This window comes from Myotis nattereri (genome assembly GCF_964212035.1).
Source record: "Myotis nattereri genome assembly, chromosome: 6".
NCBI lineage: Eukaryota > Metazoa > Chordata > Mammalia > Chiroptera > Vespertilionidae > Myotis > Myotis nattereri.
Genome location: NC_138081.1, coordinates 74,478,260 through 74,506,241, shown reverse-complemented (window position 1 = coordinate 74,506,241; position 27,982 = coordinate 74,478,260). Strand labels below are relative to the sequence as shown.

Sequence of the window (27,982 nt, the reverse complement as noted above, 5' to 3'; positions counted from 1 at the left end):
GTGAGAGGCCCTGGGAGCCCTCTTCCAGCTCTAGCATTCCAGGCATCTTCCAGGGGCTGATGGTGATGGGGAGAAAGGCACCTTGCTCATGTGGCCGAAATAACCTCAGTGTTAACTGCCTGTGGCCGTCACTATCATCTGGCTGTGGCCCTGTTTTCTTCCCTCCCTCCTCCCCACAGCGTGTCTCTGGAGTATAATGGGTGGGAGAGAAAGCACCAGCTACATCATGACAGCCATTTGGGAACGAGGACTGAAATGTATAAAAATTTTATCTGTATTCCATTGCACTTAAATTAAAATGCACCCCTCCTTACCTCCACAAACTGCTTGCACTTTGAGGTATTTGACACAAAAAGTTCATTTCATTCCCATGTAAGCAGATATTATGATCTTTATTTTACAGAAGAGAAAAGCTCAAATGGTTGCAAGAACAAAGTCAAAATTAAACTCAAATCACATATCCCTACTACACAACAGAGTCAGGATCTGAACCTGGATATGACTCATGCATTTTTTTTGTTATTGTCAATCCTCACCGGATTTGCTTTATAATTTATCTCTTAAGCTGTACATGTTTTATGTATTTGTCTGTGCTATGTCATAGTTTTTTTTAAGTGACAAGGGAAAAAAATAGAGGAAGAATTCAATGTTGTTTGCACAAGGTGGGCAAAGCAGCTGTTCCTCTTGAGTGTGTGTGAAGTGGTGAGCAGATGTATCATCCAGGAGAGAGCCACAGGTATAGAAAGGCTTCCCCCGGACAGTCCTGCACCCAGTGCCACAGGTCCCCCAAGAGGAGTATCTACAGCCCAAACCACAGGGGCCTGGGAGAGCCAGGGACCCATGTGCCCAAGGCATCCAGGTAATTCAGCCAAGGCTCCTCATCAAACCCAGAACAGAAGTACTGGTCTGAGTCAAAGGTAACTAGGACCCTTCTTAACAATGAAGGGCAGATGCAGTGACCCCTAGGTAAAGCCTGTGTGTCAGGAACTGTCAGAGAAACCTAGCTAACACTGCCTGGAGACCTGGTCCATCATTTTTTAAATATGTTTTTATTAATTTTTAGAGAGAGTGAAAGGGAGAGGGAGAGAAACATTGGTAAGAAACACTTATCGGCTGCCTCCTGCACACCCCCTACTGGGGAGAGAGCCCACAACCTGGGCATGTGCCCTGACTGGGAACTGAACTGGTGACCTCTTGGTGCATGGGACGATGCTCAATCCACTGAGCAACACCGTCTGGGCGTTGTCCATCATTTTAAGAAAGGTGTACCGTTTTCTAATGTTGAACAGGTTGTTGGTGCATGCACACATGTGGGCACACACACACACACACGACTATTTTTAATAACTTGGAACACAGAGTCATTTCTTCACATTGTAAATCCTCAACTCCTGTATCTCTTGACATGATGAATGTTAACCCTCTGACTTTGAGTTAACACAGGCCAGACTCAACATTCCTCCCTGTGCTCACACTTCCAATTCTAGAATCACAGAGCAGGCTGACCTGCTAAAATGGATTTTCTCAGGAAAGAGAGCTGTGACTAAAGAACGTTTCTGATACCAGCAACAGATGCTCTAGGAACTAATTCAGGCAGGAGTGTACACAGATACAGTAACTAAACTGCCTGTTACACATACTGTGAGAAAGTATGTTTACCTCTCTCCCAAGTTGGGCTTTTTGGGGATGGAGTCTTAAAAATAACATGGCTTAATTTCAGCCTTTAATATGCTCTTAATTTTCAAATGAGGTCTGCAAGTGTAAGAAATTAAATCTGAACCTTTCACTGAGCCTAGTATGGCCACCCTTTCCCCTCAAGTACCCTTTTCCCACTTAATTGTGGCCCTTTTAGTGAAACTAAAAAGTATCCAGATTAAAAACCCAGTTAGGCAAAGGTTGCTCATCACCTCAACTAACTCTGTAGAAGTTCATGAAGGGTTCAAATAACTGTGGAGATTAAAAGGGTAGAATTCTTCTGGAAATTCAGTAAAAAGCTGAGTGACTTCTTTATGGATAATGGGATCCATTTTCAGAAATTCACTATTCATTTCTAGCCAGATGTCCTGCTGAACCAATGATCAAAATACTGTTTCTACCTCCCGGGACAGCAGGCCCTCCATTAGCGTTCAACAATGTTTCATTACGGCGTTTATGAGGCACTGCAGGAAGGTAACTCCTGTTTGTAACAACGAGCCTATGAAACTGGTGTCATTAGGCGTCATTCTGCTGTAGTGTCAAGTGAGAACTTACTGTATCTGTTTACCTCTAGTAACAAATAAATCAACAAAACCAAATCATCTGGCCAACAAATTCTACCAAATTCTCCAGAGACTAGCCAACAATAAATACTAAAGATCTCTGCTCTATTTGGACCAGAACAGAGATAAACTGCACATGGACAACATGTGCTCTGGGCATTCTGCAGACCATTTAAATGCCATGGAAGCCCCTCTCCTCTCCAATGGGGGAGTGAGAAAGTGGGGGAGGGGTCCCCCAATGCCATCCAGCACCTCAGACACATCTCCAGTACACTGCTGTCTGTTCACTTCAGTCTTGACACAAGACAGCAAGAGAAGCTCTTCAAAGTTAAAGACCCACAAACTATTATCCACTCATTTAAAAACTCCTGTCATAGGAGATCACTGATGCTCAAATACTTAGTAAATTGTGTTAGTTTTTTAATAACATTTTCAGTAAACCTGTGCCTTCCTCAATCATTCTACTGACCACTAAGCATTTCTGTATTACTTTAATAATAATAAACACTTAGTACCTACTGTCTCATTGCCCTCTTTATTTTATGATCCTCAAGAGGAGAGCTGAGTTCCCCATAAAAACTGACACAATAGTTCATACAATGAGCACTTAATGACTGAAACAGCAACTGCCTGTTTAACCCTTTTCGGTCCAACCTCGAGGCTGACTCGACAGACCAGGCGCTAGGAGCAGGTCCAACGTCGAGCAGTAAGAACATTAAAAAGTTCAACATTCAATCCCGTCAATTAATTTGGACCAGACTGTTTGAATTCCAAAAATAACATTGGACTGCAAAGGGTTAACATTAAACATTCCAAAAATAACATTGGACTGCAAAGGATTAACATTAAACATTAACATTAAAGAGTAGTATGACTTCCTTAAAATTATGGTCAAGGTCATAGTAAGAATAGAAGGAAGAAAATAGGTTACTCATTAGCTACCTTTCCAGATTTTTAAGCAAAGAACGTGGAGGTCAAATTAACAGACTGATAACTTTACATAACTTTACATAACACTAGGGGCCCAGTGCATGAATTCGTGCACCTTGAAAGGAACTGTGGGCCGTGAGGCTGTGGTGGACACAGGGGTGGGTCTCGGCCCATCCTCCATACCCTGGCCCAGCCCCTCCCGCTGTGGCCCTGGGCCCCTGCCTCTCAGCAGCCTCACTCCTGCCGCTGCCGCTCCCATGCACTGACGGCGCCAGCCCCACTCGCATCCACTGACAGCATGGAGCAGCAGGTGTGCCATCAGTGGGTGAGAGCAGTGGCTAATGCCCCAATCACCCCTCAGTAACAGGGGCAATCAGGGCTGGCAGCTGCAGCTTGCACCCGCTGATGGCACCAAGTGATTGGGACTGGCACTGGGCACCGGCAGGAGGTGTGAGCGGGGCTGGCGCTGGCAATGGGTGTGAGCAGCAGCTCTGGAGCCAACAGAGGGTGTGAGCAGGGCCAACGCCGACAGCAGGTGTGAGCTCCAGGCCGGATCGCAGCACGCGGGAACAAAAAATTTTCAGTAACCACCAGAGGCTCGCCCCGATGACAGCAACCAGCTCTGGCGCCCCCGCTCCACTATCCCACCGTGGCCAATGCCCACCATGTCCCGCATATGCCCCCTGGTGGTCAGCACACATCATAGCGACCGGTTGTTAGGTTGTTCCACCGTTCAGTCTATTTGCATATTAGTCTTTTATTATGTAGGATCATACCTGAATAGTGTCATATATTCAGGGGCTGTATTTTTTCTTTGTAATCCTCACTGATAATGAGGCAGTAAGTACTCTGCACTCATTTTCTGTTTACCTCAGGCTACTAATTTGGTGATGGGAAAGTGGTACCTGAAGTCCTGTCCTGTACATGTGATTAAACGTAAATAAATGAAGAAAACAGAACTCAGATGCTCTTTCTTATTTCAACTTTGTCAACCACTGTTCTTAAAGTTATTATTTATCTACAACCTCTTAAGGAGTATTTAAATATAGACTTTAAAAGTTCAGCTTGGTTGGAGCATCATTCCACACACCAAAATTTGGGGGTTTGATTCCAGCCAGGTTACATACCTGGATTGAGGGTCCGATCCCTGTTTGGGGCATGTACGAGAGGCAACAAATTACTGTTTTTCTTTCACATCAATGTGTCTCTCTCTCTCTCTCTCTCTCTCTCTCTCTCTCTCTCTCTCTCTCTCATCATTAAGAAAAGTTTGTCCTCTGGTAAGGATTTTTTTAAAAAGTTGAACTCTAAAAATTTCCCAAAGTTATTAATTTTATTAATGGTAAATCCCTTCAATGAATCATTTTAGGGCATTAAAGCAATTATTAAAGCATTTATCTTTTCAAAATTAAATCCACATACAGGCAAAATCAGTGGTGATGACATTTCATTTGGATCTACTGAATAGTCAAAAAGGAAAGAAAAACCTAGATGTTTAATTTTCTACGGGAAGGGAAGAGACGCTCTGAGCTGGTACTTGAAAATACACCGAAGAGGCAGGGAAGCACCGTTTCCTGGAGAGTGTTCAAAAAAAAGCTGGGCCTGAATATTCCAACTCACACTTGCCCTTCTGAAAGCATTCTCCACAGGCAGGCGGGCAGAGCAGAGGAACTTAACCATGGCCCTGCCTCAGGGGCTGGTCCTGGGCACAGTGCCATTTAATCCTCATACTCATTATTCGGGAGGAAGGTAAGCCAGAAGTAGACAAGCTCCTTGTCAAAATTTACGAAAGACAATCACTAGGAACTGAAGAGATCTAGAAGAAACTGTGGCTGGATTTAGGTGCATTACGCAACCAACACAAGGAAGGCAAAAGTCAAGGTACAACTCCAAGGCCACACAGAGGAGCCTGACGAATGCCATTTTTTTCCTTTAGACTTGCAGTCACTAAGTATATGAGAAAGGGACGCCAATAATGTCCATTTCTGGACAGTTAAATGCCAAGACTGTAAGACACATGATAAAGTAATAAGATACATACGAGATCATCTAAGTTCCTTTAATCTAAAAGATTAAAGGAACAAAACAGGGCTCTGATCTATGGTCTATATCAGGGGTCCTCAAACTTTTTAAACAGGGGGCCAGTTCACTGTCCCTTAGACGGTTGGAGGGCTGGACTATAGTTTAAAAAAAAAACTATGAACAAATTCCTATGCACACTGCACATACTTTACTTTGAAGTAAAAAAACAAAACGGGAACAAATACAATATTTGTATTTGCATGTGGCCCGCGGGCCGTAGTTTGAGGACCCCTAGTCTACATAGTTCTGTTCAGAATTCCAAATCTACTGTGAGTCCTTTGATAGCTATTCCTTCTCACTCTAAGCAGAAATTACCCGCCTTCTCTAACTCCCGTACAGCAATTTATGGCCCATCTCGAGTATTTTTCACGTTGTGATTTGCACTGTAAGGAAAAGTATAAGTTCCTTGAGAGCCAAGACCCTGACTTTGTATTCTTCGCTTCCACCAGAACAACAGATTTCTAACAAATGGTTGTTCAAGGCAATTGAGTGAATCGAATATGAGCCCTGCAGCCTGAGACTGTCCAAGTTTAAGCCCTAATTCTATCACTAACTTTGAGATGGTGGGAAAGTTTCTAATCTTTGGGTCTCCATTTTTTTCATATGTAAAACTGGCATACATTTTTCATATGTAAACAGTAATTATTGTGAGGATTAAATGAGATAATACCTGAAATGGGCTTAGAATGGTACTTGGCATATACTTAAGTGTTGAATGAATGTTGCCTAGTAATCAGTAGTCAAAGTAACAGCACATTAACAAGTGAATCAATAAATGACCGATATACATGAAAAAATTATCATAAAAATTAGAGAGGGTCCTGATGCTGGGTTTTCCTGGAATGAATGACAGTATTTCTCCCATATTTAAATCTTTCACAAAAAGATAAAATACAGGACATTCTGTTAAATTAAATTTTAGATAAACAATAGTATTTTTTTAGTATAATTTTGTCCCAAAATTGCATGGTAAGAGAAAACTGGTAAACCAGCATCTAGTAGAATAAGAACATTGGTTTGCTGTTTTAAAAAAAGTTTCTAAATCTTAAAAGTTACTCCCTTGCTCTGTTAAAGAACTTCCTTCTTAACCACCTTTAGGAAGGCCTCCTCGTCACACAGTCACACCCCTTACCACCAACACTAAGTTGAAGTGAAAATGAGAATTTTAAACTACATATAGGAAGACACTCTTTCTGAATACCCTTCCTCTTTCTAAAGTCAATAAAAACATATTTAAAAAATAAATAAACTGGTGTCAATTCTTTGAGGACATATCTGTGAGAGGCAGGTGTCTACAGAATCCAGAACATATTAGGCATACAGGTTGAGAGTATTATGACATCTCACACATACTCTATGTTCATTATAAACAGGTCTTTTACAAATAACATCAAACTTATGCTTTCAATTCTAATGAACAAGCTTGCAGCTGGGATCTTACCCCTCAGCACTGATTTGAGGTTGAGCTTGGCTTGGCGGTGCAGGTCCTCCACGCAGGGGGGCCGTGTGGCGGGAAGGAACACGTTCTCCTGCTGGTGCCAGGGAGCAGTGTAGTGGACTGTCCATCTGCTCTCCTCATCTAGGTTGGAAACCGCTGTAAAAAGAGAGTTACAATCAACCCAGCTGTCAAATTAAGTTTCACTGGCTCTACATGCACTGCATCAAGATGGGTTCTTGGTGCCCAACACATCCCTGGGTTAAGGGCCAGCGAGAGGGAAATGGAGTGAATGCTAAGTGAGATTTAACCTTAGACTCCAGGGGTCCTTCCCACAGTGTTCGTCTCTAAAGGAACCGGTGAAACTGTCCATCATGTTTTGGTAGAAATGTTTACTCAATTAATTGCTTCCTAGCATTTTAGACCCTCCCTCTAAGCCAGCGTTAGAAAATGATTGACAGAATTGATAGAGACCTCCAATTCCTACCTCAGTCCACCATGACAGACACCTGCTATTGAATTATACAGAGCAATTGCTCAGTAAACGTTAGAGTATTAGAACAGAAACAACTTCCTACTGAGAAGTTGAGACAAAATATTTCCTCCCTTAAGCATTATTTTAAAACACCAGTTATAAACTCAATTAAATTTAAAAATTAAGCATAAGCAGTCAATGTAATTCATTTAAATAGCATATTTAATGGTAGAAATCAATTTGTGCTACAAAATTTTCTTTGTATTTCTTGCTTTCATGAAATACTTTTATATTAAAATGGTTTAAGTCCCATGTAATTTACTTTTCCAAACACAATCCAATTCAACTGAATTTTTCCAGCATAAAAGAGATTAAAGCCCTAGCCAGCTTGGCTCAGTGGATAGAGCGTCAGCCTGTGGACTGAAGGGTCCCAGGTTTGATTCCGGCCAAGGGCACATGCCTGGGTTGCAGGCTCGATCCTCAGTGGGGGGTGTGCAGGAGGCAGCTGATCAATGATTCTCTCTCATCATTGATGTTTCTATATCTCTCTCCTTCTCCCTTCCTCTTTGAAATCAATAAAGAAATATATTTAAAAAAAAAAGAGAGATTAAAGTATTAGGAGGAGGAATGATAGGTAATCATGAAAGAATGCTAAATCTCTACAATAATTTTTCTTTATTCCCCCCTAGGGCTTGAGACCTCTTTGTCTATTTCACTTTCCCGGACAACACAACCTAAAATAGCATACCAGTGCAGCACCAAACAAATTCATCAACAATTTTTATAAATATTTTTAGAGAGAAAGAGAGGAAGAGAGAGAAACATCAATATGAGTGTGAAACAGACTGGCTGCCTCCTGCATGCCCCCCACCAGGGATCGTGCCAGCAACCCTTTGATGCACACAGGACAACACCCAACCAACTGAGCCACACCAGCCAGGGAGCATCAAAAATTTTAAGTACTTTCCATATATCTGCCACCACAAGCCAAGCATAGAATAAACCAGCGAAGCACAAGAGAAAAACCCTGTGCTGAGTCATCTGCAGGTGGTGGCAAGTATGACACCTGTAAAATCAGCAGATACTAGAATTGTGAGGCAGGGGTGAGTGTTCCCTAACCCTGACCGATGCTACAGAGTGCACAATGGGCACACCCACACCTCTGGTAACTAAACCATAAAACCGATTCTCAAAATAAAATGAGCAGGCATGCATGAACTATTCAACTTTCTATTTGAACATATTTAAAGTTAACACAGTGGACCTCATAGCACAGCTACTACATCCTATCTAATAATAGACAAACATGGTAATTAACCGTAACTTCGCTACCCTTCCCATTGGCTAATCAGGGTGATATGTAAATTAACTGCCAACTAAGATGGCGGTTAACCACCAACAAAGATGGCGGTTAATTTGCAAACATAGGCGCAATGCTGGGAGGTGAAAGGGGAAGGACGGAAGAAGCCGCCTGCCGCTCAGGGCCGCCTTTGCCCACCCCCAGCCAGTGATCGCCGGAAGCAGGGGCGGAGCCGGCAATGGGAGCTGGGGCTCTCCTGCCCAGGCCTAACACCTAGGTCAGAGGAATTAGGCCTAGGCAGGGGCAGAGCGGGAGATGGGGGGAGGGGTGGAACCAGCCATCATGGGGAGCAGGGGCGGAGTCAGCGATCGTGGGCAGCTGGGGGTCCCCTGCCCAGGCCTAATGCCTCGGTCAGAGGCGTTAGGCCTGGGCATGGGCGGAGCCGGCAATCATGGGGAGCCGGCAATCGCGGAGAGCAGGGGCGGAGTCAGTGATCGTGGGCAGCTGGGGGTCCCCTGCCCAGGCCTAACGCCTCGGTCAGAGGCATTAGGCCTAGGCAGGGGCAGAGCGGGAGATCGCGGGGATCTGGGGGTCCCCTGCCCAGGCCTAATGCCTTGGCCAGAGGCGTTAGGCCGGGGCTGGGGCGGAGCCAGCCATCGCGAGCAGGGGCGGAGTCGGTGATCATACAGAGCTGGGGGTCCCCTGCCCAGGCCTAACACCTTGGACAGAGGTATTAGGTCTGGGTAGGGGCAGAGGCGATGGTGGGAGCTGGGGGTCCTCTGCCCAGGCCTAATGCCTTGGTCAGAGGAATTAGGCCTGGGCAGGTGAGGAGCCGGCAATCGCGGGGAGCAGGGGCGGAGTCAGTGATCGTGGGCAGCTGGGGGTCCTCTGTCCAGGCCTAATGCCTTGGCCAGAGGCGTTAGGACAGGGCAGGGGCGGAGTCAGCGATCATGGGGAGCAGGGGCTGAGCCAACGATTGAGGGAGCTGGAGGTTCCCTGCCCAGGTCTAATGACTCAGCCAGAGGCGTTAGGCCTGGGCAGGGGCCAAGCCGGCAATTGGTGTGAACTACAGAGGAAACACCTTTTCTGACTGCTCATTGGCTTAGCTCCCTGTATGCCACTGGTAATATTCTTAGTAACTTGGGTAATAAGAGTCAAATAGGTGATCTAGGGTTTTTTACCACACTCCGGGAGAAAAAAAGGAAGGTTCGCTACTGGAGGGTTAAGAAATGTCATATCCTGTCCTAGCTGGTTTTGCTCAGTGGATAATGCCTCGGCCTGCCCACTGCTGGGTCTGGGTTCAATTCTGACTAAGGGCATGTACTTCGGTTGCAGGCTCCTCCCTGGCCTGGGCCCAGGTCAGGGCTCATGCAGGAGGCAACCAATCAAAGTGTTCCTCTCACTTTGATGTTACTGTCTTTCACTTTCTCTTCCACATTCTCTAAAAATCAATGGAAACATATCCTCAGGTGAGGATAAAAAAAATAATAAAGAAATGTCATATCCTATGAAAGACACATCTTGAAAATGCCTAAAGAAAGTTGTCATTTTTTCACGGTAAAGGGACTGGAGTCCGTGTTGATGAAAACACCTTGGTGGCTGCAGTGACTGGCAGTGGCTGCAGCAGCGGGGTGATGGGGCTGGTGCCTTCCCCTGACCAGCCCGGTCGTCTCCCAAAAAGGGAGGCCAGACTGTGGCTTAGGCCCGCTCCCCAAGGGGAGCAGGGAGCAGGGAGTAGGACATCCCCTGAGGGCTCCCAATATGTAGTGGGGGCAAGCTGGGCTGCAGGAACCCCCCTCCAGTGCACAAATTTTTATGCACCGGGCCTCTAGTCTATATATATAAAAAAAGAGGAAATATGCAAATTAGGCTGGGACGCTGTAACAGGTCATGAACAGACAGGAGGAGGTTGTGTGCACAGGTGAAGCCCGGAGCCGAAAGGGAGACAGAGACAGGGAGCCGGGAGCCCCGGGTGCCCCCACCCCCCACCCCCACTCAGAGCCGGAGCAGACACAGATAGGGACAGGGGGGCCGACCTGCAGCCTACCTGGCCGACCGCAGTCCCAGAGAGGAGACGGCGGGCCCACCTCCTGCGGAAGCAGCACGGTTCCTACCGGCTCCCTCGGAAGCGGCGGGCAGCCTACTGCATGCGATATTGCTCAGGGGGCTACTAGTCTATTATAAAGATCAAGTGAACTACTATATTTAAAGCCTTAGCTCACAGAATAACTCATGTAAAGCCTGGGTGAGGCAGGGGCAGTGAAATTACCCCGAAGGAGCCCCTGACTCGTAGCACCATCACTAAGGAGGAAGTTGTCCTTCCTCAGCACCCCCACGAACCCGAGCCACGGGTTAGCTCTCCCCTCACCTTCTCTGCAGCTACTAAATTCTACCAGCCTTGCTCCCAAATAGTTCATTTCCTAAGTGATCCCACTTCTCCATCAACTGCTAAGTGGGAAAATAAACACTGGGACCTAGACACCAAGTTACAAACGGAATGTCCCGTGTGCTTTCTGCTTTTGGTGTTTGACAAAGAAGCATGTACATTGGGCACCGGGGATTCACGTAACCTTTCACTGAACAAATGTTCTGCATGGTGCATATAGCTCTCAATCTTAATACAGAACATCCACCAGGACTAAGTTCTTACTTACATATCTGATAATCTTGAACAGTCTGGAATTTGCCATATGGGCCCCAAAAAGGAGCCCTAGTCAATTACAATGCTTTGTGCTCATGTCCATGTATTTGAAAGACTGAATTACCCGCTATCATAGCTGGAAAATACTGAAAATGGAAACTCTTCCTATTTGCCAATTACAAATCAAATCCAAGCAATGCTATTCGAGTCTATGTAACCACACCACTAGCCCCCCTGCACAGCAACCAACTGGCGCCTATGAAAGGGCCATGGTCTCTTCCCTGGTTTTCTCATTCTTGCGGGGGCAGATTTCAGTCAGTCCCTCCAAAGACAGCCTTCTAGGGGCAGAGCTGCAGACAGCGATCCCAGGGTACAGTTCTTTGTTGCTTCCTCCAAAGTTTTTCTTTACCAATGGCTCCTACCCTTGCACATTTATCCAGTTTCAATCACTGGTCCCAAAACTAAACTAAAGCTAATCAACCAGTAACTATGTAAAAATAAAACCATGTATGTGTGAAAATTATACTTTACCAGGGAACGAAGAAGCACCTGGATTAAAGAAATTTAAACTAATGGTGAGTGAACAATGAAGCCACACCGCGAAAGCTGTGTACTTTACAATGGCTGACCGATCTAGACAGAGTTTGTGCTCCAGTTCTGAAACACAAAACAGAGAGTGCCAGGGGGTTTAGCAGATCATCACCACCAAAAATATGTGATACCTGACACAGAGGTTCCCTGCACAGTCAGCCAAAGAATGAAAAAAATATACAGCGGGGTGGACATAAAGTAAACACAAGGTCCTTCCCTCCACCTTCTTCAAAGGGCTGCTTTTGAGAGCACAAAAGCAGTGAATTCACCGGAAATCTGAGCCACAAATAAGTAAGGCATGCTGAGATCACATAATTCTGCCCTAGAGCCCCAAAAGTCAGAGGTATTTGAACAACCTGCTTTAGAATGGAGTTTAACTTGTGTCAATTATGCTCTTTCACACTCTAATTCCACCACTCCAAAGGAGGAAATAGTACATCTCACACACACACACACACACTCTGCCGCGGTGGGGAGAAAAGAAACTACTTACTTTTCTTCTTAAATAGCTTAATGAAAGACTTGATCTTTGCATTAATGAAGACCACCATCTCCAGGATGCCTACATAGGGCTTAGAAATTTAAATCCCATTCAAAGCTCAGTCCAGCAGGCAGGTGGCAAGCTGCATCCCTTTGCTCCGGATTCACTTCTTGCTCTGTTCTCCTATCGTTAGACATCTGCCCAGGCTGATGTAACTTGGAGGTTGAGCTTATTGTCAGGCAGTTACAAACCATTAACAGTCCTTGAACCTGAAAATCTCCCACTGAAACCTAATCTTTAGGGCTGAGAGCCTCCAGTGACAACATGTGCAGAAAGAGAACGCCAGTCACAGTTCTCATTTGCATGACAGCCACAGCAGTCTTTCTGCCTCTGGGCTCATTTATTCAGTTTTCTCTCCAGCAGATCAGAAGTTTCTCCTCTCCGGAGTCCAGAGAGTAGTGCAGCTTGCCTCTGCGGAGGTCAAGGTGAAGCACATGTGCTCCCACTTTCACTAGGCCCCGAAGAACGTCCAGATCTGTTTACTGGAGTCCACAAGTCTAAGAGCAAGTCTGTGTTGATTCTTTGACTCTCCAGTTAATTCAGGCATGGGAACTGATTTAAGGAGAAAAAGAGCCAAACTATTGTTTCCCCAACCACGCCCCCAGGCTCTGCCTGCCATGCCAAAGCAGTAAAGCTTTACAACAGAATCTCCACTGCGCTGTAAGTGATGACTTGGTTGCATTTTCCTGCAAATTAGTACGCCCAGTCTTCTCAGCCCAGTCTTCTCACCCAGTTGTGGGGTTTTTTAGCCAGTGATTGAGAACCAGCACTGTAATTGTTCCAGTTTGATCTTACTTGCATTTAGCTCTCACAACTCCCTCCTTCCCAAAACCCCAGCTTACCCACTCCAAAGAAGAAATTAGATGGAGTACTTTAATCATTAAGAAAATAAAATGAAATAAAGTACCCTAATCATTTAAATCTGTATTTTGAATTTAATTACCATCTAAGCTCCTGGCTAAAAAGTTAGACACACACACACACACACACACACACACACACACACGCTCCCGGTGGGGAAGAAGAGGAGTAATTTCAAAGAAACATTGTTTGGGTTTCTCTTTAACATGAATATAAGAGTATACTTAGTGTTCTGGTTCTTTTGTCCATTCCCACTAACCTCAGAGAGCTGGGGAAACACAAATCAAAAAGAGTTAGAAAAGGGGTATTAGCAGGATCCAGAAAAATATATCCGGGGGTAAAGGAACAGAAACAAAAAAGAAAAGAATATAGATCAGGAAATACTATGAAAAAGAACAAAGAAAAAGTAATGCTCCTCACATCTCTCCCAATTCCACTTTATGGCAAAGCAGTCTTGGAAACACGTTGGACAACCATCTTAGTTCATAGCCTCGGGCCAGACTTATAACTGAATGGAGAAATGTAATAACCCACTAATTCAAAACATTTAGTTATAACAAAACTCTTAGTCAAAGAATAAAACTTATGTAAGGGGCTCCCTCTAGGGAAAGTTTTGGAATAATTCCTTTGCAAATCTTTCCCCTCGTTCATCTTATTTTGAACAAAAGCAAAGCAAACAACAAAAAATAAAACAAATTATTATCATATTAGCATACATATTATTACAGATTTCCAAATTGTGTTCTTTCATCCTACACAAAGCTTTACTTACAAGCAATTACATGGCCAGATGGCAAATAAGAAACAAATGAGATGGTGACTTAAATTATATAGCTGCCTTCAACTAGTGAGCAAAGTTCCCCTGAGGAAAACAAATTTATAAGCAGCAGTGACCTTGCTCAAGAGCTGCCTCTCAACCTCATCGCAGTGGAGACGGTCCTATTCACAGCCCACACGCTGACTGGCACCATCATACTTGCAATGGAAAACAGCATGTAACTTTTCATGTAGACAACCACGGCATCCGAACACTGATTCATGCACTAAAAGGGTAAATATTGAGCACATGCCAAGCTCCACTTATTTGGGATACATGAGTGAAATCCCTGCCCTCATGCAGCTTACTTATTTGAGAGCTAGGAGCCCAGCGCGTGATTTGAAATCGCGTGGCCCTGCCTCCCTCTCCAGCCCTGAAGCAGCCGGCTGCTGCTGATCAGGCCCTCCCTCAGTGCAGGCGTGCTGAGGCCCCTGCCGCTCTGCCCCCAACGCTGTGCGCGCAACCTCCTCCTGTCCAGTGGACCCGTTATGGTGTCCTGGTTAATTAGCATATTTCTCTAGTGTGTGTGTGTGTGTGTATGTGTATATATGTATATATATATGTATATATGTATATATACACACTACGATTACATGGCACATTAGAAGATGGTAAGAGCAATGGACAAAAAAAAAAAAGTTGACTAGGATGGAAGGAGTTCTGGGGACGAGCAGGTGGCAGCATTAAATGGAAGTCAGGGTAGACCTCACTGTAAAGGTGAGACTTGGGTGAAAAGTTTAAGGAGGCAATGGCAATAAAACAAACATCTGTAGTGAATCTCACCTGCTCTCATTTTAAAGAGGAAGGCCTATTCATTGGGTAATGAGACTTTTTTCCAACCCATCAGGACTAGTCAGAGAAGTGCTCTCAGAAAATGAACAGTAGTAAGAGCCATGCATGGAGTCCTTTCCTTCCTCACTCAGTGTTAGGCTTGTTATTACATGGCCACAGCTGTGTAAAGATAGGGCCACCATTCGGTTACACATGGGCCAGTGGGAGTCCAGGGGCAGAAAGCAGGCTTCCATCCCAGCATCCCAGGCCCTGTGTCCACTATTCATTTATTCCATGCTGCCTCCTAACGCCCTAAGTCCAGATTGTCAGGTAGCAACCAAATCAATGATGGTTTTTGTTGTGTTACATACTACGTTGTGTTTTGAGATAGCTTATTAATTATAAAAAAACTTCCCCAATAATTTTAACATCTCTTCATATCCTGCATATAAACATGAGAACAGGGAAGTGCTTTCATCTTACGATTTGCATGGCCTCCATGCCATAGTTTATTAATGTTTTTATGGAAATGTCTGATTTTTAATTGCTCAATTTATACATCCAGCAGAAAACATATAAATCCATGGTACCTCCTATTCCAATGTTAGTTCTATAACAGCAACAACAGTTAAACCAACGTCCTAATATTCCAAACATGGACAACTTCACGGCACAGCATAGGAGGGCAGAGCCAACTCTGGAGCCAGCCCGCCCAGGATGCTGGCCACTTCCCAGAACTGTGCCCTCTCCATACCTCAGCTTTCTCCTCTGTCAAATGGAGGTCAATAACAGTATTGGTTATACAAGGTTAGTATGAGAATTTAAAGCTATTATTGATAAAGTCCTTAGAACTGCACCTGGTAGGTGGTAAATATATATTTGTTGGATTAATAAAATCTTAAGAGCTGGCTAAACTGCCATAAGCTTATTAAAGCTTATTTTATTTTACAGACAGGAGTCCACTTCCCAGATTCAGCTGTTTTACTTCTTGTCTCAAGTGAAACTGCCGGATCCATGAATGAGGGCTCCAAAGCTGTCACTTCCACTTTTTATGCACATCGTATCTTTTTTCCTACAGCCCTGCTGGCTTTATTCTGGCCCACGATTTGGAAATTCTATTACCACTACTACTGTATAGATGTCGGCTTCCTTATTCATATAGTTCCAACATTTTTGCTTAATCTTTCACTGAAATGAAATCTTATTCTCAACCAAACTTTAATTTTTTTCTTCTAGGAATCACCTGATTATTTCTATAGTTATCTGCTTACTTCCCTCAAGCAAGTATATGACCTACCAGAAAAGTAATTTGCAGGAATATCTCACAAAATAATACATATTCTAAAAATTTTGACTGGAACCATGCATTACTGTTCAATCATTCAGCCACTTGACACTGAGCACTGATTGGCCGGCTTGTGCTAGGTGCCCGGGTTAAAAGTAAATCCAACATGGTCACTGACCCTGGGAAGGTTCCACAGTCCAGTAGGGAGGACACACCCAAACAGGTAAACACAATAAAATAATGAATGAGCGTAGGGAGAGAGATAAGATCAGGGAAAGATGACAAAGGTCACGGATCTCATTTGGAAAGCAAACAGCTGATAGAGAACACAAGAGAAGAGGGGACTCAGGTCCTGGGGCACACGGGGAAGGGGGGGCAGCAGAGGCTTCCCTGTAAGCTTACAGGAGGGTGATGGGGGAAAGGGTGGCGGGGGAGGCAGAGAGAGAAGCAGAGACCAGACCCTGGAGGCCACTGCTCGTAAGGAGGTGGATATTTCGTTAGTGGGCTAGGGAGTCACCAAAGGAGTTTAAGAGGAAAGCCACATGGCCAGTGTTGCAGTTACAAAAAATCCCCATTGCTGCATGAGCTGTGCATTGGACTGGCTGGACAGGGGGCAGAAACAGAGACACTGGGGAACTGGGCCAGCAATCCACGCCAAAGGGGAGCAGGTCAGATCCAACTCTCATGTAGGGCTATTTTTCTACAACTCCCTTGGTCTTATCTGCCTGTAGTGAGCAGTTTATAATGTTTCAGGAATCGTTATATATTTAAGGTTTAATGTCTAAGAAGTAAAGCCCTAGCTAGCCAATAAATGATTACCATTCAGACTTCATCTGCGACACAACCTTATAATATACTCATTGTTTTTATTAGACACAGAAGATTATATGTTTAAACCTAAAAGCTTCTTACTGGCAGAGTTGTCTACGGCTCCCAGGACTCATAGATAAGGCTTCCAGCCCCCTCTAGCCCTCCCCCTTCCCCATGCCCATTTACATAAAATCTCAGGCCTTCCCAGGTGTATTAAGTGCAGCTAGGGTATTAATAGTCTGTATTTTGGATCCAAACACCTTCATAAATTTTATTTACTAAAAAGGAACATTTCAAATACTATACATGAAATTATAGGCAGAAACAAAGTCAATATATATATATATATATATATATATATATATATATATATATACATATACACACACACACACACACATACATACATATACACACACATATTTTGAATGACATAAAATCAAATCATAGATCAATTGAAATGGAATATATAATCAATAAAGATAACTGTGGTCTTCTAAGTTGGAAGGGGAAGAAAGGGAAAGAATAGTCAGACATAATGGAGTTCTTTTCTGGTTCGGGTCATGTACTGAATAATAATTTTAAGCACTTCTCAAAGGCATCTTAACTCTTCAAAAATAGAAAATTTCTCAGTCCAACCTTATCTATAAACAGTGCCTTTACTGTCAGTTTGTTTTAGGCTAGTTTAAAATCAAGCTTAACATCTGAATAGAAGGTTGTACTATACATGACTGAGTTAATTTAGGTATAATCACTATCTTTACACGTAGTTAAAATACTTGAAATACAATTTTTAAATCCACGGACACACCCATTCTTTCTTGTGCTTTCAGACTTATTGGAGCTTTGGAAAACATCACAGTAGAATGTATTCAATATAAACCCTGGTCCTATAAAATAAAATATACACACTTAGTAGTAAGAGATTTTAGAAATTTCTAAAAATTAACTAGCAACATAATCTACTTAATAAACACTGTAGCCTTGGCTGATATGGCTCAGTTGATTGAGCATCATCCCATGAACTGAAAGGTTGCAGGTTTCATTCCTGGTCAGGGCACATGCCCAGATTGTGGACTCAATATCCTGTTGGGGCGTAGCGCGACTCAACTGATCAATGTTTCTCTCTCACATTAATGTTTCTCTCTCTCACTCTCTCACATCTTATCTAAAATAAATGTAAAAATGAAAAAAGAAATTGCTTTAAAATCAATAAACATTTGTAATAAGGTTTTAGTAACAGGAAAACTTATATTTAATTTAGGCCTATCCTATGTTTATTAAGGAACAAATTCTTCCTATAACTAACTTTTGGGGGGAAAATTTATGTTTCATGTTTTTATAAAAACCCTTTCACATGGAGAGCAAGTATATATAGTCTATTATATCTCTCAAAAGTGTAAACATTGAAGCTGCAAAACAAATCAATAACAAGCAGATGAATTAATACAATCAATAAGTGTGTAAATAAGAGAATAAAATTTAAAAACAGAGCTGCCAGAAAAAAACCAGGATGCCCAGATAAAGTTGAATTTCAGACAAACAAAATTCACAATTAAGAAATTTTTTAAAAGTAAAATTCATTTGTTAATACAATTGTAATTTATGGTATTGAAAAATAGTCTTAAGTGTTTGACACAACAGATGAAAAAATACCTTCAGATTATTCAAGACAAATGAATTGACTATAGGTTCTTGCTGTTTGGCATTCAATTGATTAGAAACAACCCCAAAAATGAGTTGGTCACTTATAACAGAAGAAATCAATCTCATATTTTTCACATTAAGCATTTTTCTTACAAATTAATACTATTCATCTCTCAGTCTAAGATTAAGCATTTAAAACTTCACCTTCTCTTTGATTTACTGTCCAGTTAGCTGCCATAGAAGAAGAATGAATATTAGAGCGACGGCACAGTGGAAGGCCCAGCCTGCTGTCTCCCTAACCCAGCAGACACAAACAGGACAGTCAGTATTATGTGCCCCTGATGTGATGAATACCAAGTATAAATACACTTGTAGTAAATCCAAGTTAAACTTTGTGACAAGGTAAAATTTCCCAGTTTACAGAGAATACAAGAGGTACAGGAAAAAAACAAAACCATCAGTCAAACTAAAAGTGAAACATTTTGCTGGTCTGGCCTCTCCTAAAAGTCAATTAAATAATGACAACAACAATAATAATAATAATCGGAATGCGCAAAATTAAAAGATTTATAGAACATCACAACCAGATGCACGATTGTGGGTAGGATACTAGTTCTGAATAAACCAGCTATAAGAAGGCCTTTTTCCGACAAGGGGGAAAATTTGAATATATAGGTGTCATCTTATTCCTTTTTACAATTGCATAATGAGGTTGAAACACACACACACACAGGTTTTAAAGGTAATGCTGTAGAGATACTCTCCACACAATGAAGACATGTGCCTGGCAACACATGCTCATGACTGTCCCATGAATCATGTTATTTCATGAAAGTCCACTGAAAATCACCAACATTCTAGATGTTCATTGGTACAATGATCTTTCTTTAGCGTCTGAATTAATCTTTAATGATGAATCATATGGCATATTGAAAACAAGACAAATGGACATCACTCTCGTCATCAATATCCGGTGGGGGGAGTGGCTGGGGTAGAAAGGGAAACCTTAAGATGATAATGTATCAGTTCTTTAGAAGGAACTTGATCTGGCAGCCACTCTGCCAGTTAATTCTGATGCTAGGAAGCACCCTAACTCCCCATGTGTTGAAGCTGAAGGTTTCAGCTGTAGATCCTAGTTAATAATTTAATCTAAAACCATTGCTACCATCTGTTCCGTCAATTTCAAAGCGTCTGCTATCACTGTGACTAGTCAAGTCACAATATTCATGTGACAAATGCTGAACAAATGAAAGGCGAGGCAGACAGAAAACACACTATGAAAAAGAGAAACCCCAATCAAAAGGGCAAAACACAAAAGGAGCCCTGCTGACACAGCATTCCAAGTCCCACCCTGCTTCCGGGGATGGAGGGATGCACGGTCTCTCACGCAGGGAATGTGACAATCCAGAGGCTGTCGGAAATGATGGACACAGGCGGGCAGACAGGGGAGAGACCTGTGAAAATGGGCCCTGAGGTTGGAAATAATGCTGAGCATGGATACGGTTAGGACAAGTTGGAAAGGGGAGATTTCATGGGTTCTAGGAAGTTAGAGCTGAAAAGAGTACCAAGAAGTACCAAATCCACTCCTTTTGTTTTACAAAATAACTGGCTTACAACAGATCACAGAGTTACCCAACATCTGAGCTCATTTATCTTGTGCTTGTTTTCAGCACACGATGTTACCTCTGCCTCCACTGCGAGAGCGTTGGTGGGGCGAGGAGTCCAACCGCCCACACTCGATCCTGCCTCTATGCCTCTGCACTTGATCCCTGACATCACTTGGCATGCCCCTATTCATTCTTCAAGTGACAAGTCAAATGTTAATCTTCCTTTAAAAGCATTCCTTGACAGGACTGCAGTAACTCTTTATTTCAAAAAATATATGTCATTTTTACTTCAAGGACAACTTCCTCAAAAGTGAACTATATCTGCTTTGCAGAAAGAGAATGAATTTCATTAACTGTAAGCCTCTTATACTGGAACCCGTTATTCTTCATGGCATGTTGTATGGCTCTAATCCATCCACCTAAGTAGTACTGACTCATCTACTTCATTCCACTTAGCCTATATTAGGTATATAAAGGCTCATTCCAGGAGAGAAATAATCTATATGAGTAGAGCTACACATCAATTAGCTCAATTGTAAAGTTAACTCACTTTACCTTTTCCAATTCAATTGTCATTCAAAACACATTTTCTGAATGCATATTAAGAGTCTAGCACAGCATGCAGAAGAGAATAATTTCCACTCACTTGAAAAATACAATATATTTTCTGTGCTATTTAAATTTAACATAATTATATCCTTTTATAATAAAAATAATTTATAGAGAAATAAATCTTAAATTTGAAAAGAAAAAAATTAATGCAAGCTTTCTTCTAAAATATTCAGGGAAGGGGAAAAAAATCTCATTGTGAAATGAAAAGCCAAAGTATAATGTAATGAGCTTAGAAGTCTAATTTAAGAGTCATGTGACTAAGCTAAAGTGCTTTACATTCTGAGCTCTCTTGTACTTTTTAAATTGGACAGTATTTTAAAAACCTGCTTGAATGATTGTGTTATAAAACTTACAGGAAGCCATACTTCAGGAGGATATTTTACTCAGAAAAAAAAAATAAATTAGAGCAAAGGAGACTTCCTGATCTAGAATACCAGGGGAAAACGGGAAAAATAAAGTAGAAGGGCGCCACCTACAGGACGCTGCAGGCTTCAGGAGAATGATTCCTGCCATCTTCTCCAGACTGAAGGGCTGGCAAGGGCTCTGATTTAACATTCATGATCATGCCTCAAAAGAATGTCCTCATCTTCTCCCAGCAAAGGAAGACTCTATAACCCCTCGTGCCCCTTTTGAGCCACAATTCACACAAAGTTGATCTCATATCTCCAGAAAAATTTATGAATATTCATCAACTATCTAGTGTCTACAACCAAACTCAAATTAAGGAAGCACCGAAGTTATAGGAAACATTTTTAAACTAGGTAAGGGAGCAGTTAATGTATCTGAATAACTGGGCTAAGGAAAACGAGGTCCACGTCAACTTAGGACCAAAAGGTAAAATCAAAGGACTCCAAAGGAGAGTGTTCTCATTTGGACAGAAGATCATTCTGAAACCACACTTTAATGTTAAAGTATTAGAAGTAAATAAATACTTTATTTTAAAAAATATTTTTATTGATTTCAGAGAGGAAGGGAGAGGGAAAGATAGAAACATCAATAATGAGAATCACTGATTGGCTGCCTCCTGCACACCTCCTACTGGGGATCGAGCCCGCAACCCAAGCATGTGCGCTTGACTGGAATTGAACCCAGGACCCTTCAGTCCGCAAGCTGACACTCTATCCATCCAGGTAGGACTACTTTATTTAATTTTAAATGATGGAAGGGAAATCAGATTCATTATCACCTAACTTCTTTCCAATTAATGACCCATGAGTTTAAAGATTTGGAGAAAAGGATCATTTGAGCTAATTATTTTGCAAGCTTTAGAACAAGCTCATGAACTGTTCAGCTTTTCTCTTCTCTCTTTCCTGTGCTCGTTTATACTGTTGCACATATGGCTAACAGGAATGCTACAATTAATAAGCTGGTGTGAGCCCTTGCTTTTGTTAAGGGGCCAGCTGGTTCGCATGCACAATGATAATTAGAGACATTAACACAGGCTGCTTCGATTTGCCGATGAACTGACAGCAATACTTATAGTTACATGTCTCCAGTTGCATTTGTTTTTCTAGTTTGATCTAGACAAGGATAGTATCTATCTGATGAATGTTGTTTTCTCAAAAAAAAAAATTTACACTGTCTCAAACAACTGAAGAGACCTAGCAGAGGACCCCAGCTCCTCATTAAGCAGGAGTGCTGCGAAGGTTTTGTCATTACGCTGGAGGGGTCCCAGCAGGAGCACAGCAAGGTCAGCCGGGCATTAAATGGTACTCAGAATTAGCCCAGAGAGGACAGAACTCCCATTCCAGTCAGGCAGTTCAAGACTGTTGAAATTAATAAAGCCTTCCTATAAACTCCGTTTCTCATATTCTTTCACTGCTTCTTTTTCAATTCAGAAAGAAATGAGAGCAAGGGACAAGAATAAAAACATCTATTGTTGTATGGAGACATGTCATTCAGTATCTCTAAATTCCAGAAACCTAGTATTTCTAAAGCAAGGATTTCCCAATGCAGATTTCTGACCTGCCAGGGCAGAGGGGCCCATGCTTACTGGCATTCCCTGGTGCTGGAGGGCAACACATTCAGGGCACAGCTGGGAGGGGAGGGAGGCATGGTGATTGCAGCGCCTACATCATTAAGGCTCCCAGAATTGGAGAAAAGTCAAATGGTAATCAAAACAACAATGCTAATCCTAGGTAATGGCTAGCCACTGCCTTGGTGCAAATGATGTGCTTAGTCCTCCCCAACTGCACTGGGGGGGGGGGGGGGGGTTTGAAACAGAAAAAATAGTAATGGAATTCTTCACATCTTAGCAATTAATAATAATAACAATAATAATAGGAAGGACTGAAATCAGCATCTTCATGTACCTGACAATATTTTTAACATTCAGCCAAAAATATGAAGCTTGGAACTGTAAAGACAGGTATGGATAGTTCATAATTTGTTAAATTTTTACTTATTTCACTAAAGAAAACAGACAAAGTGGAAAGAATTCACTATGGGAATCTGACTGACAATAAAGACATAGGCAATCAATGTTTTTGTGAGACAGAATAAAAAGAAAAGTAAGATATTTGAGGAGAAAAATAAAACTGATAGGTTCTTACAACATCAAATAATTTTCTCAAACCTCTCTCAAATATAGCAACACTTAGAACAGTCAGCTAGATCCATTTTCATCACCTTATCTGAAACATCTCTTTGTGAGTGGTAATCCATATAAATCATCATATGAAAAACCAAGTTCAAATAAAGCTGCCACAATCAATTTTCATTAGCAAACTGCATTTAATTAAGTGTCCACTGATGCTAGCAAGGGCAGTCCTAACAGGTCTACACTTTTCCATACCTGTGTTACTGCCGGGAGCCGGTCCATCCTTGCTATTTCAAGGGATCTGGCATATATGGCATACTGTTCTTGATATGTTTGCTCACCTTCTTGGCACTATGTGTTTTAACCAAGGTCACCTCTCTGAGAAAGGTTGTTTCCCCAGGTAGGGATTTTCCCCTGAAGTTAGGGAGGGGATAAAACCTCTTAACTAAGTGCCAGGCGGGTAATTAATCACTTTAACTACGAACAATCATGCTTAAGCTACATAATCTTTACTCCCTGGAATGGAGATAAGAAACGCCCTAACCTTTGGAATAGAGATTGATAGGATTGGAATCAACTGGTATAAATACAGATGTAACAAGACAGAACTTAGGAGACAGAACCTACACAGAACCTAGACACTGAACCTACACAGAACCTAGAGACAGAAGAACTTCGCTGGAGAGAACATGGCAAAAGATCCTGGACAGAAACTGGAGACAGAACCTAGAGACAGAACCTAGCGAGAGAACATGGCAAAAGATCCTGGACAGAAACTGGCAACAGAACCTAGAGACAGAACCTAGCGAGAGAACATGGCTACAGAACCTGGCTGGAGAACTGGCTACAGAACCTGGCTGGAGACCCTGACAAGAGAACCCGACTGGAGACCCTGACAAGAGAACCCGACTATGATGATCACCTGAACGCTGCCTCTGTGTCATTCCTTCTTCACTAACTCCGTCCACACCTTTGGGGACCCCTGGACCCGCTGGGGTTGGACCCCAGCATATGGCGCCCGAACAGGGACCCCTAGGTAAGCCCCACTCTCAGGATGGATAGGACTCCACCGTAGGAAGAGGGTGGATAGTCTTTGCCGACTCCGTCCACACCTTTGGGAAGCCCTGGAACAGGATTCCCCGAGGTAAGCCCTCCCCATTGAGAGCCCCACACTCGGGACGGATAGGACTCCACCAGGGTACTGCAGACCCCCCTATAGAGGATAAGTAGGGTAAGAAGGTGGATAGTACAGAACTTAGATTGAGAAGATGTGCCATACTGAGTCCAAAGAAAGAAGACTCTGTATTGATCTTTAGATTAAGAAGATGTGCCATACTGAGTCTAAAGAAATAAGACTCTGTATTGATCTTTTAACATATATGCTTGCTAGCAGAGGAATTAAGGTTACTCCCGGTCAGACAGCGTTTTATACAAGAAGTATGTCCATGCTTTTCTGAGGAAGGAAAGGTAAATGTAAAGGCATGGGAGGAGGTAGGCCCAAGGAGCCTTATCCTTAACCCCACTGCAGCCTTTCCACCCCGGGAAAGTGCAGGATTGGCAAGCTCTCCCTGGGGTGATAGATCAGGACTCAGGTAATAGCGGAAAGCGCCAATCCTACTCTTAAAATGGATACAAGAGAGCATTTCGGGTTTTTCTTTTTAATGCCCGCTTTTAAAAAATAAAAAAAGGGGGAATTTGCCGGGAGCCGGTCCATGCTTGCTGTTTCAAGGGACCTGGCATATATGGCATACTGTTCTTAATATGTTTGCTCACCTTCTTGGCACTATGTGTTTTAACCAAGGTCACCTCTCTGAGAAAGGTTGTTTCCCCAGGTAGGGATTTTTCCCTGAAGTTAGGGAGGGGATAAAACTCCTTAACTAAGTGCCAGGCGGGTAGTTAATCACTTTAACTACAAACAAAATCACGCTTAAGCTACATAATCTTTACTCCCTGGAATGGAGATAAGAAACGCCCTAACCTTTGGAATAGAAATTGACAGGATTAAAATCAACTGGTATAAATACGGATGTAACAAGACAATAAACACCAGAACTTCGATGGAGATCCAGACCAGAACTTGGCTGGAGATCCTGGCTAGAGATCCTGGCTAGGCTGCTGATCAACTGAACGCTGTCTCCGTGTCATTCCTTCTTCGCCGACTCCGTCCACACCTTTGGGGACCCTTGGACCTGCTGGGGCTGGACCCCAGCATGTTACATTCATACACAAGTGGCTTTAATCTAACCAGAACTTATTACAACTGTTTTCTAAAGGGAAATACTCACCAACTGCACCCCACTGGACAGAGGGATCAGCCACAAACCCCAGACAATATATTACATTCATTATCAAAATAAATCCTACAGCATCTATGGAGAACTCATTCCAGTGGAATATCCCACGTTGAAATAGGAGAAAATTCACTTTTTCACTCAGTAACCTCCCTCTTCCTCTTGTCCACACATTCACAACTGCCCATCAACAAGGACAACTCTCAATTCAGAACTTTAGCTTCATGTCAATTGTTTAATATCGCCCCCTTACCCTGCCCCCCAGCCTCCTCTCTCTGCAGCTGCTGAATGCCACAAACAGCTTCTTGTACAATTTGACTTAGGATGCACCCCAAACTCTACAGACATGATGAATGGCAACGTGAATGCTTCATTCAGAAAGAACCAAAATGTGTAGAATGTCCTAAAAACATCACAGGGCAGGGGGCCATTTGGACGTCTTGGGGTGCTTTGAGCAGTGGCCTGCAAATTCTTCTCAGGTGTGTGCAAATGGCGAGGGCCGGTTTCAGAAGATTCCCACAGGGATCAAAGGAGGACCAGCCAATTCCCCTCCTCCTGCCTGTCTGGATGGCCTTTCCCTAAAGTTGCTTCCAGCCTCCACATGAAATTCCTTTTTCCTCCTGCTTTCCTAATAAAGTCAAGTACCCTCCTCAATCTATTCATGCTCCAGCATCAATTATCCATTCTTTGGTTAATTTAAATGTTTTCTGTTTGGCTTAATGCTTTGTGTAATTTACACATGGCAAGCCTGATATTTTTGTTACCTCCTGGAGAGCCAGAGCCAATCCCTGCAGTTGACTTTGCACAGTGCCAACCTTGGGGCCACGCACAGTCAGCCGCTCTGTAATTTGATACAATGTGACTAGGCGCAGCCATCAAGGGCACTTTCAAAGAAAGGGGATTATCACTCACCTTTCTGAAATGGGTAAGGGAGGGAAAGACCAGAGAATTTAAAAGCATTTGCCATAACTGTCGAACCTCTATGGAAATTTCCCTTAAGAAATACCAAATTGTAAGTACTAAGCAAAAATTTCCACACAAACGGCTAGTTCAACCTCATAAATGCAAATCATTTTTTGAAAAGCTTCCCTGTATGCTGAAATTGAATTTGTTTTCTTAAATATGAAGTTTATTGGCAATCAAATGATTACAGGACCTGGTGGACAAAGGGAGAAGTATGAGTTAAAGGAAAAAAAACTCTTCTAGTTGTTACATATAAAGGGGGAGAGACAGGTAAACCTGCAGATTACTTTTTACCTGCTGTCTACCTGTCATCCTTTGGGCCTCAAGCTAATGACCATTTCTTCAGGCCAGCAAACCTTTCCTGACCCTCTGACTCTGCTTACACCTTCTATTACTCTCATGGAGACCTGTGCGTTTCTTTCATGAACTACCACTTGTGTTCATGCAGTTATTTGTTTAGTGGCTAGATCTCCCCCTAGAAACACAATCTGGACCACAGAACCAAGGCCTTGGCTCGCCGGATCCACAGGGTTTAGGGGCTGAGCACCAGATCTGATACACAGTAAGCATGCAATTAATATTATTTTACTACAGGGATGGATTACAGGAAGAAAAGAACCAGTTTAAACAAAATGAGCTCTAGAGAATTTGGCTTTGTTCTATGGTACTAAAAACTAGCTAATGTTAAAGTATCACAGTTTTGGTAGAGAGCTTTTAACTAGAGACAAAATCTCATTTAAATGAAAAAAATAACAAAAACCATATATAAAAAACACACAGACACAGACAACTGTGTGGTGATAGCCAGAGAGTAAGGGGGTTGAGGGTAGGTAGAGGCGGGCAGCATGGGTGCGGGCCGGGGGGGGGGGGGGGGGGTGTAGGAAGAGACTTCGCTTGGGGCAATGAGTGCACGATGCAGTGTGCGGGGATGTTTTGTTGAGTTGTACACTTGAAAGGTTTCAAGCCAATGTTACCCCAATAAATTCAATTTAAACAAAGAAATAAAAGGGTCTTCTATGATTCCAAAAAATAAAAAAATCATTTATTTCCAGCCTTCACTGTTCATTAAAGACACTGCTCGCCAGGCACTGCTCTAGGCACTGGTGTTACTGAGGAGACAACCCTCCCTTAGAAAGCCTTCCTTGTCTCCCATGCCCTCTCCCCAGCAGAGTGGACTATCCGCTCCTTTGTGGCTTATCCGCCTCATAATTGTGCTTATCTGTCTCCCCTGCTAGGGTCTTCACTTCCTGAAAACACATACTTGGCCTTTATTGGCTTTGGAAAAGCAGTAAGTTTGTTGATTAAACTGACAAAAACGAATGAATAAATAATCTATTCCTTGTTTGTAAGGAATTCCATTGGATTGAAGACGACACATATAATCAAATGTTAATAAGACACATTTTAAAATAGAGGGTGCTCTCTGATGGGGGCTGGAAGGAAATAATATCAGAGAAAACATGATGGAGGTGACATAATAGCTAGACTCTGATGGGTGAATTAGACTTTCTAGATGGAGAAGGATATGA

At 42.7% G+C, this 27,982-nt stretch overlaps 1 protein-coding gene across 5 annotated transcripts in view; it reads right to left on the bottom strand.

Moving 5' to 3' along the window:
- NHSL1 (NHS like 1) overlaps window positions 1-27,982 on the bottom strand; it is a gene marked incomplete at its 5' end in the record, with an annotated part of 211,643 nt that overhangs the window by 46,005 nt on the left and 137,656 nt on the right. For 4 of the 5 annotated variants that reach the window (XM_081094563.1, XM_081094565.1, XM_081094564.1 and 1 more), the window contains one exon: window positions 6,709-6,861. In XM_081094563.1, coding sequence (XP_080950689.1) covers window positions 6,709-6,861 — 153 coding nt within the window. Of the gene's footprint in view, window positions 1-6,708; window positions 6,862-12,202; window positions 12,261-27,982 lie in introns of those variants that run through there. The other variant, XM_081094567.1, reaches the window with a different exon arrangement.